This window comes from Nyctereutes procyonoides, unplaced genomic scaffold, assembly GCF_905146905.1.
Source record: "Nyctereutes procyonoides isolate TBG_1078 unplaced genomic scaffold, NYPRO_anot_genome, whole genome shotgun sequence".
In the NCBI taxonomy this organism is placed as follows: Eukaryota; Metazoa; Chordata; class Mammalia; order Carnivora; family Canidae; genus Nyctereutes; species Nyctereutes procyonoides.
The window spans coordinates 74,508,769-74,521,675 of NW_026575140.1; the positions used below are offsets into that span (position 1 = coordinate 74,508,769).

At 56.7% G+C, this 12,907-nt stretch overlaps 1 protein-coding gene across 13 annotated transcripts in view; it reads left to right on the forward strand.

Annotated features, from left to right (window-relative positions):
* The window catches only part of PHLDB1 (pleckstrin homology like domain family B member 1), a 46,477-nt gene that overhangs the window by 26,182 nt on the left and 7,388 nt on the right, over positions 1 to 12,907 (forward strand). For 7 of the 13 annotated variants that reach the window (XM_055304633.1, XM_055304631.1, XM_055304634.1 and 4 more), the window contains 9 exons: positions 2,992 to 3,102; positions 3,289 to 3,378; positions 6,260 to 6,400; positions 7,768 to 7,908; positions 8,075 to 8,177; positions 8,620 to 8,664; positions 9,300 to 9,594; positions 9,678 to 9,768; positions 11,355 to 11,501. In XM_055304633.1, the coding sequence (XP_055160608.1) occupies positions 2,992 to 3,102; positions 3,289 to 3,378; positions 6,260 to 6,400; positions 7,768 to 7,908; positions 8,075 to 8,177; positions 8,620 to 8,664; positions 9,300 to 9,594; positions 9,678 to 9,768; positions 11,355 to 11,501 (1,164 nt within the window). The remainder of the gene's footprint in view (positions 1 to 2,991; positions 3,103 to 3,288; positions 3,379 to 6,259; positions 6,401 to 7,767; positions 7,909 to 8,074; positions 8,178 to 8,619; positions 8,665 to 9,299; positions 9,595 to 9,677; positions 9,769 to 11,354; positions 11,502 to 12,907) is intronic. The other 6 variants (XM_055304630.1, XM_055304637.1, XM_055304638.1 and 3 more) reach the window with 3 other exon arrangements.

Sequence of the window (12,907 nt, forward strand, 5' to 3'; positions counted from 1 at the left end):
TGAAAAGGGCATCCCCTGGGTTCCATGGGTAGCTCAGCCCTACCTCCTGAGCCATAAAACAAGGTGTATTGATCGAATCCTCACCAGTCCTGGAGCTCAGATGCTGTGATCCTCTGCTCCTGATCTCAGCCCAACCAGGACAGGGTGTTGGGGCAGGGATATGTGTGTGTGTGTGTGTGTGTGTGTGTGTGTATGGGGAGTAAGTCTGGGGAGGAGGATGGTCCAGGCAGCTCACATGCTGGTGACTGAGACTGGCATGTCCGTTCACACACACATGGGTACGTGCACAGTTTGCCTGGTAGAGTGACTGGGTGGGAGGTGAGGGCAGTGAGATCAGCAGAGGGGCATCAAATAGGGGTGACTGGGGTCTCGAGGGCTAGGCTGAGGCTGGTGGTATGTGGGGAGCTCCTCGACCTCCCCCTGTGTCTGGATTCCCTTGCTTTTGCCTTGCAAATGAATCCGCTTGCCTTTGCTTTGCAAATGCATCCACTTCCTGGAGGATGGGAGACAGACAGAAGGAAGGAGCAAGCTGGTATTTCCCTGGCACGTGTGTGCATGTGTGCCAGGAGGCTTTCTTGGGTTGTCTTTTGCCAACCTTATGAGGGTCTCACAGGCCAGTTCTCTTATCCTCACTTTATATAGACAGGAAAATGAGGTCTCAGAGAAGCCGCACATCTGCCCCAAACTTCTTAGCTTACAAGCTTCAGAGTCAGAATTGGACCCCAGGCCTGCCTGGCCCCAAAGTATCTGTTCCTTACACTGTACTTCATGGGGCACTGTCACTCCTGCAGCTTCTTCCTCTTTCCTTTGGAGAGAATGCATCAGGGAGCCCTTGATCAGCTAATCCCATCCCTTTGAGGTCCTGGTGGGTGTAAGCTCCAGGGAGTTTGGGAGGGGTCAGTGGTATTGCACTCCTGTTCTCTCCTCCCATCGCTCACCCTGGCTTCTAGGAACCCAGCTCAGCCCCCAGGACCCTGGGAGTCACATTCTTCCCCTTCTCATGAGCCTTGCTCAGCCTCCCTTCCATCGGCTCCCAGTATCCCACCTATCACAGGCTCTGTCTGCCCTGGTGCCCGGTGCTCCCCTGTTGCCTCCATTGTGATTCAGAGTGCTTCAGAGTACTGCCTTTGGAGTCCCAACAGATTGGGTTCTTTTTTTAAAAAAATTAATTAATTAATTAATTATGATAGTCACACAGAGAGAGAGAGAGAGGCAGAGACATAGGCAGAGGGAGAAGCAGGCTCCATGCACCAGGAGCCCGACGGATTCGATCCCGGGTCTCCAGGATGGCGCCCTGGGCCAAAGGCAGGCGCTAAACAGCTGCGCCACCCAGGGATCCCCAGATTGGGTTCTAATCCCAACTCTAGCACTTACTAGCTTCTAAGTGTCAGTGTTTTTTTTTTGTTTGTTTTTTTTTTTAAGATTTTATTTATTTGAGAGAGAGTGTGTGTGCAAGTGCCTTCAAGTGGGGGGAGGGGCAAAGAGACAGGGAGAAGCAGACTACCAGCTGAGCAGGGAGCCCCATAGGATGGGCAGATGGGGACTTGATTACAGGTAGGACCCAGAGATCACGACCTGAACCGAAGTCAGATGCTTAACCAACTGAGCCACCCAGCTTGCCCTTTTATCAGTGTTCTTACTTGTAAAATGGGCATAAAGGCTAAAGGCACCTACCTCAAAAGAGGATTAAATGAGATAACATGCAAAGCATTTAATGGAGTTTCTGGGACAGTTTCTTAATAAATAGCAGATCTTGCTATTTATTTAGCAGTTTACCCCTTGGGCTGACCCCACATTCTGGATAGCTCACTTCTTTCCTCCCTCCTCACTCACTCATTTCTCTTAATGGTGGTGGTTTAAGGCCACTTCTTTTGGGAAGCCCTCCTGGGATTAACCCAGCCCATTTTCCCCAACCCCCGTCCTTCTTTCTCAACTTATCTTTTCATTTCCTCTTAGCACATGGTTGTTGAGCCAGGCACGGTACTAAAGCCCTACTGGGGTTATGGAGATAGAAAAGACACTGACCCTGATCTTGGATCTGACAGCCTGGGTGGGGTGATGATGGAGATTCATGGTCAGAAGTACCAGTAATATGAGGCAGATGTGCTACAGAATAATTGAGCACAGAGGAAGGAGCAGAGAAATTGGTGATTGAGGAAGATGTTGGAGAAAAGATAGTGCTCCATCTGATCTTGGAGGATAAGGAGCTCCTTTCCGGGTAGTGGAAAGACAGGGCCAGCTCTCCTGGACTAAGGGGGCAGTGTTAGAGAGGCCTGAGAGCATGCAGGTTGCAGCTTAGTGTACCCCACGGCCAGGCAGGGGGCACCTGGGGGACTTGGGAGGTGGAAGAGTGTAGGCCCAGTTCCAGGAGCCCTCAGCTGGCTTAAGAGTCTGTGCTCTGGCCTGTGAGTAATGAGTCACTCAAAGGGTTTGAGAAGAGGAGTGATTGAACCTTACTATGGATTTTTTAAAAATTATTCAAATTATATGTGTGTGTGTGTGTGTGTGTGTATTTTTTCGAATCCATATATGTATATGGGTTAGAAAATTCAGGTAAGCAAACAAAAACAAATCTCCAAGGCCATTTTAAGAAGGTGTTTGTTGCGGTGCATCAGAAAGTCAAGAGTCGGCAGCAGGAGGCTGATGAAAGGTACAGGCTAGAAGGCAGCGGGAAGGCACCCCCTGGACTTGGGGGTGGCAGTGGGGGTGGGTCAGGTGGAGAACTCTTCAGTGTGTCCGAGGTTCTAGACCTGTTGACAGTGGGGAGGGGACATCTGGGGCCTCGGGTTCTGGCTGGTGTGCCTGTTGGCTTCGGAGTCACTGGTACAGGGAGGGCCAAGGGCAGGAGCTGACCATAGTTGCCTGTTTTCCTGGAGTGAGTTGAAGCCAAGCAGAAGAGCTGGTTGATTCCCTTCACCCAAGCTAAGGGTCTCACTGCGGGCTCAGCCCTGTGGTCTCCCAGGCCTGACGGACCATCCCCCTCCCCTCCAGGAGCGCTTGGCAGTCCTGGACAGTCAGGCAGGGCAGATCCGGGCCCAGGCCGTGCAGGAGTCCGAGCGCCTGGCGAGGGACAAGAACGCTTCCCTGCAGCTGCTGCAGAAGGTAGGCCCCAGTCCCAGTGGGCTGGGGGGGTCAGGGTTGGGGCAGGATGGGGAAGCGGGAGACAGTGCAGAGAGGCTGGGGCGGGGTGGGGGTGTGCTTTCCTGGCCACGCAGGACCCCCTTCACTTGGTCATCTCCTATGCCGTTGCCCCCACTCTGTTCTGACCCGGCCACTTGTGGCTCGCAGGAGAAGGAGAGACTGACTATGTTGGAGGGAAGATACCACTCACTCACAGGAGGCAGACCCTTCCCGAAGACCACGTCCACCCTCAAAGAGGTAACGTGTGGGGCTCAGCCCTACTTCAACCCAGTGGGTCTCTTGGGAGGCTCTGGAGCAGCATGGGGCACCTGCAGCGCAGTAGCTGAGGTGGAGGATGGGGATGTTTTCCTGAGCTGGAGTGGCTCTGACTTCTGGGATTTGACCTTCTGTGGCTACTAGCTGCTGCTTTTCATTTGCCTTTCTGGCTCCCAGGAGCTTACAGATCTTGCCATTTTGAGTGATTAAATCCACCTGGGGGATTCAGGCGGCATGAGTGGGGAGGATGGGCAGCTCGGAGGTTTGGAGAGGGCCAGGGCTGAGCAGACTCCCCTCGAGGGGGAGCACAGAAAACTCAGGGTCCTGAGCTCGGAGCTCCTTGGGCTTCAGTCTGGAGCTAGGCTCTTGGCTGAGAGGTGGGCGCTGACATCCCTTAAGCGTCTTTCTGGAGTCTTTGCATGCGTGGGGCATAAGGTCCAACCAGGACGTGTCCTGCTTCCCGAGCTCTTTCCCTTCCTCCCTGCCTCACTGCACGAGCAACTGAGGCCTGGGGTGGGGTGGTTGGGCTGCGAGAGGGGTGAGGCCCTTCACCCTGTACCCTCTCTGTAGGCTGAACTGCTCATCTCCGAGTCCTCAGAGATGGGGCTGGGGTTGGCGACTCTGGTCCCTTTCCCAGGGTCTTCTCAGCCCGGGGCCTTCTCTCTCCCCCTAACCCAACCTGCTTCCACTCAGCTCTGCCCCAAAGCACAAGAGGTAATCCCAGCCGACTGCCCGCCCTGCTGTGCCCACTGCCTGTCTGCTTGCTTGCTGAGCCTCTGCCTACGGCTTCTCCCATGGGCCCAGCTGCAGGGTGTGTGGGCTGTAACCCCTTGGCCAGAGTTTGTGAGAGTCTGAGTGAGTGTGCCATCCTGCTGTTCCAGAGAGGGCCTGAGCAGCCCGTGCAAAATCAGCACCAATCTGCATATTAACGTGCATGTATTCTGCATGCCGTTCATCAGTTCTCACAACCCACTGGATCCTCCAGCTTGTTTTCCTTTTCCCTAACCCCCTGGAGGACAGTCGCTCTCTGCAGCTAGGCCAGGCTGGGGCTCCCTCTGGATGGGGCCGGCTTAGGGTCCTGTGCACCCAGTGTGCATGTTGGATGCCTGCCTTGCCCCCAGCACCTCGGTAAGCTCAGGGAATGTGACAGGCCCTGCCCTCCCGCCCCACAGTCTAATGTGCTAATGTCTCTCCAAGTACTAACCCTTGGGCAGCAGGCCCGTTTTTCCACTTGGGCTTTGAGCCGTTCCCTGCTAGGGTCTCTCTCGCGGAGCCCGTCTAGCTCACCCCCTAGTGGTGTCTCTACTCCCAACCCTTCCAGCTCCTGCCCCAGCAGATGGGGTGTGAGGAGACACTCTGGGAACATTAGCTGGTGTTCTGTGCTGTGTGTGCGTGCCCCATTGCGGATGCCTGATGTGTTGGAGACAGAAGGTTCTCTGGGAACTGGGTCTTGATCTTCTGTGGGCCCTTGGAAGGCCTTACCTAGGCTTCTCCTGTCCCTAGCCCAGAGCAAACCCAGGGGTAGGCCTTCAGGGTCTGCCTGGGGCAGGGCCTGGAAACCCAGGCAGCCTCAGAAGTAGAGGTCACGAAGAGCCTTTGGACAGTTCTGGCTGCGTTTTTCTCCCCCCACCGCCTGCTTGTCTCCAGTCACAGGAGGCAGCTGGGCTCCCCACCCCTGCTTTGGATCTTGATTGAATGGAGTGATGGCCCCAAGGCATGGAGTTCGGGTTTGGGTACCCGGCTGTACCCTGTTAACCTCTTCTCTGCCCATCCCTATCCGTCCCACCGGGCACCCTAGGAGTATGTGAGCCTGGCAGAGGTTCTCCAGCTGTGCTTCCGCTTGGACCCCCATGCTTCCGCCACCTCCCCCAGCGTGTTCGCCCAGCCCCTGCCCGACAGTGAGGTACCAGCCACTGAGTGAGCCCACCTGTGCCTCATGGATGCCCATCTCGTCCCTCAGGCTGGGGTGGGGCTTGGGGGATGACAGGGTGCGTCTTCAGCGGTGAGGGGGAAGTGCAGCTAGCATAAGGGGGGTTGGGAGTGCTTCCCTCTCTTCTCTGGGGCCTTGGGAGCTTCAGCTCCTGATGGTCTCAAGGTGGGGCAGGCCTTCTGCTCTGGCTTGAGGGCGTCATCCTGAGAGGACTCGCCTTCCCGGGCTCTGCAAGCCTCTGCTGCTGTGTGCTTCCTGTGATGATTACCTTTCCCTTGTCCATGGGCAGGGCCATCTCCTGGTTTGCAGTTCCATTAACCTCTTGTATTCCCTCCTGCATTCTGGCCTCCCCCCAAGTACGTGACGCTTGAGCAGCTAAAGGTGATGTGGGGCACCTCACCCGTGCCCACAGCCCCCGCGCCGGGCCTGCCTTTCTGGGCCTCTGCCTCCCGGGACCTGGTTCCCACCACCTGCCTTCCTCCCGTGCTGCCCTCTTCCTCCTCCTCCGCTTCTCTCACGCCTTCACCCAAGGTTGGTGGTCTCTGTATTGTGCCACCCTCAGCCCGCTGCTGGCGTGGCTCTGTGTGTGTGTGTGTGCGTGCGTGTGCCACTGCTGCTTCCCAGTGTCTGAGCTCCAGGCCAGCCCCGGGGAGTGCTCAGTGCCTGTGGGCGCTGGCTGGTTGGCATCGTGGTTGGCACAGCACGAGTCTCTGGTCTGGGAGTGGTGTCCTGACTGTTCCTCTTTGCCCTTGGTGTGTTCACAGCAACTGTTCTTTCACTGTTTTTCTCCTCCTTCTCTTTATGCTGTCCTTCTTCCCTTCCTCCCTTACCTTCCTGGTACCAATCGTGGCCTTCCTTTACTCATCCTCTACCCTTCCCCTCCCTTCCCCTCCTCACCTGTTCCCCATGCCCCCTCCCCACACTTCACTCCAGATGGAGGAGCTGCTGCTCCCTGCTGTAGACTTAGAGCAGTGGTACCAGGAGCTGATGGCCGGGCTGGGGACCGGCCCCGCTGCAGCCTCCCCGCGCTCCTCCCCCCCGCCTCTGCCCGCCAAAGCTTCTCGGCAGCTGCAGGTAACCCCCTATCTCACTGCCCATCCCTCCCTGAGCCCTGCTCCTCTCTGCCCTGGGCACCTCCTGTCCGTCCAGCAGCCTCACAGCACCACTGGAGATGGTGGGGGTCAGTTGAGTCCGGGCAGCAGGGGGGCCTCTGGCCTCCGAGATTCCCTCATGGGCAGCCATCCTAGCACATTGAGCAGCTAGGGTCCCCCACCCCCCCGAGTCTAAGGGTGACAGCCAGGCTTGCCTGTCTGGTGGAAGAGGATTCAGGAAGAGCAGTCAGGTTGGGATGGGTTTGGTGCCTCGTGCTCCAGTGGACTGTAGCTCTGCTCTGTCCCTGGCAGCCCTCAACCTCATAGTTTCTTACTCAGTTTGGGGGGCCTGACACATTTTTGGGCCTGTTACAACCAGAACTAGTGTGTCCAAGGAGAACTGCCAGCATTTTGCTCTCCAGGTCTACCCAGGGGTGAAGTAACAGCCCTGAGGACACATCCAGGCCTCCCTGGTGTTTCTGTGGAGGGTACAGGCTTACCTGACCCTGTAGCAAGCTGCGGACATGATGTGGGGACAGGTGTCAGGGCACATTCCACTGGCCTGTGGGTGTGCCCAGAACCCCAGTGTTCAAGATTCCCTTCGGGCGTGCAGGCACTGCACCTCTAAGTTTGTCGTCTCAGCTCAAATTCCCTGCTGCCTTTGGGAAGAGTTTGATTCCTCCGGCACATGAGGCACCTTTACTTTGGGTCCAACTGGTTAGAAATTTTTACATACCTTGATTCATGTCATCATCAGCACAGTTAACTCTGATTTTACAGAGTAAACACTGGGGCCCCGAGAAGATAAGTCATGTCCCCAAGGCCGCATGACTAGGAAGTACCAGAGCCTGTGCCAAGAGCCGGGGTTCTTGACTCCAGACCCCATATGCAGCAAACAGAAGAGCTGTGAGGGAGCTTGACAGTTACTTTGTCTAACCCTGCTCCGTCCTTTTGCAGATAAGGAAACCAGGGCCCAGAGCTGGGAGGTACACAGCCCAGGGTCACACAGCCTGGTAGTGGCCGAGGTGGGACCAGAAGGAACCCTTCAGTTGGCCTTCAGTTGGTCTCCCACATGACTCTGCCCCACTGATGTGAATGTCGATTTGCATGACCTTTTCTGAGACCTTGGGTGGGACCCGGAGAAGAATTGCCTGGGAAAGAGGCTTAGCAACTGCCAATAACACCCATCTGTTGGGCTGGCCTGAGAAGCTGAATGCTGTTGTCTGCTAGAAATGGTCCTGGAGGTCCTGGTGCCTGGGCAGTACCTGGATCACAGCCAGCCTAGGTGACATGGGGGGTGGCGGCTAGTGGGGGAGCCGCAGCTCAACAGGTGGGGTCTCTTCCCTCCAGGTTTACCGCTCCAAGATGGATGGTGAGGCCACCAGCCCCCTGCCCCGGACCCGCAGTGGCCCCCTCCCCTCCTCCTCTGGCTCTTCTTCCTCTTCTTCGCAGCTCAGCGTGGCTACTCTGGGCCGGAGCCCCTCCCCAAAGGTCTGAGGACAGTGGGTGGGCTGTGCATGTGGCATGGCGGTGGTAGGGCGTTGGAGGCTGTGACACTGGGTAGAGGTCAAAGCTGCCCAGGAAAGCCTTGGGACGGGAAGGGAGGGTGTCTTCCAAGCCCTAGGTCCAAGTGCTCCATTACCCCCCTCCCCACCAGAGTGCCCTACTTGCCCAGAACGGTACAGGCAGCCTTCCTCGCAACCTGGCGGCCACGCTGCAGGACATTGAGACCAAGCGCCAGCTGGCCCTGCAGCAGAAGGGTGAGTGGCTGCCATGCCAGCCCGCCTGCTCTCCCGGGGGGGCCCTGGATATCTGCCATCACCACCTCCACCCCCGATGCCACACCTTTTGCAGGGTGTTTTTGCTTTAATTGAGTTCTAGGCAAGAGCAGAAAGCATTTAGATTCAATATCTGAAGAAGAGCTTCCTGGATATTTATCAAGAGACTAAGGGTTGGGGGCGTGCCATCTTCCCCAGAGAGCCCAGCAAAGAAGGGAGATGCCTATTGGCCTGAGTTGGGATGGACCTTGCCCTCCCTGTCTGGAGGCAGGGGATGCTCCCGACGGCCTCCTGAAGTGGTTCCCTGAGTCCTTGTTGCCTGTGTGCATTTTGGTTGTTTTGAAAGCCCGTGTCTGTGCCTCTCTCTCGTCTCATCCCCTCTGTGTCTCTCCACCCTACCCTCTGCCCGGGGCCCCCACACCAGGCGAGTCGCTTCCTGCAGAGCCCCCCCCAGCAGACGACCCAGCAGGTAGAGCGTTAGTCACTGGGGGCATTGCTTTGGTCAGGCAGCCCCGCCTGGGCGTCCGCATGATGTATCCTGCTCAGATCTTCGCACCTCCCTGGCAGGCTCCCCGGCTGAGCAGGGATGGGGTGTCCGCCTGGCCTTGCCCCTCGAGCCTAGCCGGCTCCTGCCTCAGCTGTGCTTCGCCTTGTCTCCCCTTCTTTTCTGCTGGTGTTGCTTTTGCTTCTGCATCACAGCTGGGGCTGCATGGACACCCTGCTCACAGACCTTGCCCCCTCTTCCCTTCCCCGCTCCCCCAGCAGGCAGGTTGGTGCATGCATCCTGCCCTGCTATTCAGGCGATGGTTGTGAGCCTGGTTGTGAGCCGGAGGCACTGCCCTGGCAGGGTCAGTGCCCCATGGGGCTCAGGATGCAGAAGGAGCCTGGAAGCCAGACTACGTGGCTGTGGCCAGTTGTGCAGGGGACCGAAACGCTGGTGGGGCAGCCGGACCTGGAGCTGGGTGGGGGGGCTTTAGGGAAGCTGGGGGGCGTGCTGAAGGGTGGGCCCTGCGCCGACCTTTCCCTGCTCACATTTTCCCTCTGTGATGCTGCCAGTGTCTCCCAGAGGGCCTGCTGTGATCCCCTACCCCATCCCTCCTGCAGGACAGCAGGTGATCGAGGAGCAGCGGCGGCGCTTGGCCGAGCTGAAGCAGAAGGCTGCGGCCGAGGCGCAGTGCCAGTGGGACGCCCTGCACGGGGCGGCCGCCTTCCCCCCGGGCCCCTCGGGCTTCCCCCCGCTCATGCACCACTCCATCCTGCACCACTTGCCGGCTGGCCGGGAGCGCGGGGAGGAGGGCGAGCACGCCTACGACACCCTGAGCCTGGAGAGCTCCGACAGCATGGAGACCAGCATCTCCACGGGCGGCAACTCGGCCTGCTCGCCCGACAACATGTCCAGGTACCCGCCCCCGCGGGGGTCCTGCTCGCCCTCTGCCAGCCGCCTCCCTGCCCCTTGATGCCACCACTCTTCCCCTCCCCCAGTGCGAGTGGCCTGGATGTGGGCAAAATCGAGGAGATGGAGAAGATGCTGAAAGAGGCACACGCCGAGAAGAGCCGGCTCATGGAGTCCAGGGTGAGGCAGGCCTGGGCTGCCCGGGGGCCTGGGTCCCACCCCTAGTCTCCTCGAGACCTTCCCTGGAGGAAGAAAGTGTTTTATTTATTTATTTAAAGATTTTATTTATGTATTCATGAGAGACAGAGAGGCAGAGACACAGGCAGAGGGAGAAGCAGGGTCCCTGCAGGGAGCCCATTGTGGGACTCGATCCCAGGACCTGAGCCAAAGGCAGATGCTCAACCACTGAACCACCCAGGCGCCCCGGAAGAAAGTGTTCTAAAGTTTGCGTTCTCAAGCGGAGGAGGCTTGCTGATATGGCAGGTCTCATGGCTCTTAGGAAGAGAGGCAGCACTGCAATCGCTGTCCACGACGAATCCCCCATATGACGACTCCCAGCCTTCTTAGGTTTGCCTCTGCGGGTGTTTTGGCTGCCACAGGAATTCTGATTCTTGTCCACCCGAGTGGCCAGTCATTTCTCTTGGGGGTGGTAAGGAAAAGTGGGAATGGAGGGCTCGAGGTGTAGGGCTAGAAGAGCAGGCAGGTGTCTAGGCCGGTGCAGAGATGTTGGTGGAGAGGATGCAGGGAGGATGAAGGGTTGAGGGAGGCCCTGCCTCCTGCCCACGGGCCCACAGTGGGGACCAGTGGGGGATCTGGGCACCGCCAGGCTGAGGAGCATAGGCCTGGGGAAGAGGATGAGGAGTGGGGGGTCTGCAGGGCCTGTTCTGTCTCCACCCTCTGGCGCTTTGCATCTCTGGAGATGAGGGAGAGACCTGGGGAGCAGGAGGCAGTGGCCAGGCCACCCAGAGAAGAAGGCCTCTCAGTTGTACGTACCGCCATCAAAGGAGGGCAAATGCACAAGCAGCTCTTGGCAAACAGAGAGAAAGGAGATTCGGCTAAGTTTTGAGCTGAGAAGAAATGGCAAACCGGAGCTGACGGTGTAGGTTACTGCTGATGAGGACACAAAACATCACTGACGTGCTTTGTGTTTGGTGATTTGTTCTAATGACTTTTAAAGTGTTTGTTTTTTTTTTAACTTTTAAAGTTTTTTAAGAAGGGCTTCTGTAAGTTCTAACCCCTAAAATTTGAAGTTTGACTACGAATGTTTGTAACTTGGTTTCAAAGGGCCCCAGTGATTAGGGAACAGCTACTGAATATGTTCAGTATCAGGAAAAGTCACTTAGGTGATCCGTGTCTAGGCATTCAGGTAAAAAGCGTAGGAGCCCGTGTATTTTTCGCTGCTGGAATCAGTGATGGGCATTTGCATACACGACCTCATGTTATTTTCTCTATAATCCCTGTAGGGAGGCACTCTTGGCCCCATTTTGCAGATGAGACAGCAGAGGCCCAGGGGGTTTAAATGATTTTGTCAGGCTCACACACCTCATCCTGGCCGCAGAGCCCGGATCCGAAGCCCGCATGGCATCACTCCAAAGCATTTAACCTTACCGGGAGGGTGCTTGCAGAGCGTGGGTTTTGAGGGTGATGCTCCCTCCGGCTGGCCAGGCTGCCCTCTGAAATGGGTGTGTCCTGCAGCCCCGCCCCAGCCCTGGGGAAGGGGAAGGAGGAAGGCAGCTGTGGGCGCTGACCCCTTGCTTTGGGGGCAGGAGCGGGAGATGGAGCTCCGGCGACAGGCCCTGGAGGAGGAACGGAGGAGGCGAGAACAGGTGGAACGGAGGCTACAGAGCGAGAGTGCCAGGAGGCAGCAGCTGGTGGAGAAGGAGGTCAAGATGCGAGAGAAACAGTTTTCCCAGGTAAGCGGGTGCTAGGGGTGTGCTTGAGGGTGGGACCGTGGAGGGCTAGGGGTACCCCGGGGTAGCCCTGCGGGGCTGTAAAGCCTGTTCTCCTCCAGAAAAGACTGCTTGGGACTCATTCAGCCCCAGGAACGGAGACCTGTGTGTGTGTGTGTGTGTGTGTGTGTGTGTGTGTGTGTGTGTGTGTGTGTTGGGGCCTTCCTGGTGGCCCTCAATCCACCAGACTTGCAGCTCCAGTCCCCCCACCAGCAGGTGGTGTCGCTCTGACTGATGGTTGGCATCTCCAAGAGAGAACTGTACTAGTTCTGAGACAGGAATCCTGAGCTTTTTCCTGACGCAGAAGATTGGAGCAGGACAGTTGAAGGTGCAAGTTGAAGTTAGGTTGTATAAGGAGCTCTACCTGTGTCTCTGGTCTCAGATCCTGGCCACCCCCCAACTCTGAGAGCCTAGGGGACTCAGACAGGCTGTCCCTTCCTACTGGATCTTCTAGACTCCCCGCCCCCTCCCAGGGAGGGGGTCCTTTAGGATCTTCCTCAGCGGGACTGGTGACCACAGCTCCCTGATATCTTATGATGCAACATGAATTCTAAGGGGTCGGCCACCTGAATTGGGTTTGGGGATTAAGAAATAACCAGGGGGGGCCTGGGTACCTCAGTCAGCTAAGCGTCTGACTCTTGATTTCAGCTCAGGTCATGATCTTGAGGCCGTGAGATTGAGCCCCACATCAGGCTCTGTGCTGAGCGCGGAGCCTGCTTGGGCTTCTCCTCTCCCTCTGCCCGCTCAAGCACACTTTCTCTCTCTCTCAAAAAAATAAACATGAAAAAAATAATCAGAAACTTCAGTTTAGGTCCTTTGCTGCCCAGTCAGTGGCCCCTGTGCTCCTCTGTCCCCCAGCCCCCTGTCCAGGGGCTCAGGCATCACTGAGGGGCCACTGGTGTCCGCTGTGGGTGTGGGCGAGCCAGCCCATCCTCAGGGCACCTCCTGAAAGCTGTGCATTTTGTTTTTTTCTCTAAATAATTTATGATGTTTTCTTTTCTTGCAATTCTAGCATTCTTCCAGGAAAGGAAGAGTAGAAAAAACATCTAGTCAGCTGAGAGTTCTTTTTTTTTTTTTTTCAGCTGAGAGTTCTAGTTAGCATCAGAATTTTTGAGATGGAACAGGCTTTTGTGATTATCTAGTTCAAAGCCCTTGTTTTACATATAAAGAAAGCAAGGCCCAGAGAGGCCATGTGACATGGGAAGTCAGAGGCTGGATTGCTGATTGGGCTTTGCTTTCCAAAGTGTGCTCACATCTGGCCTCTTGCTTTATTCTGTTCAGCCCAGGAAAGAGCCGAGGGGCAGAGATAAGACAGGGATGGCTGTGTCTTGGTCCTAGGTGGGGAAACTGAGTCATGATGCCACTCAGCA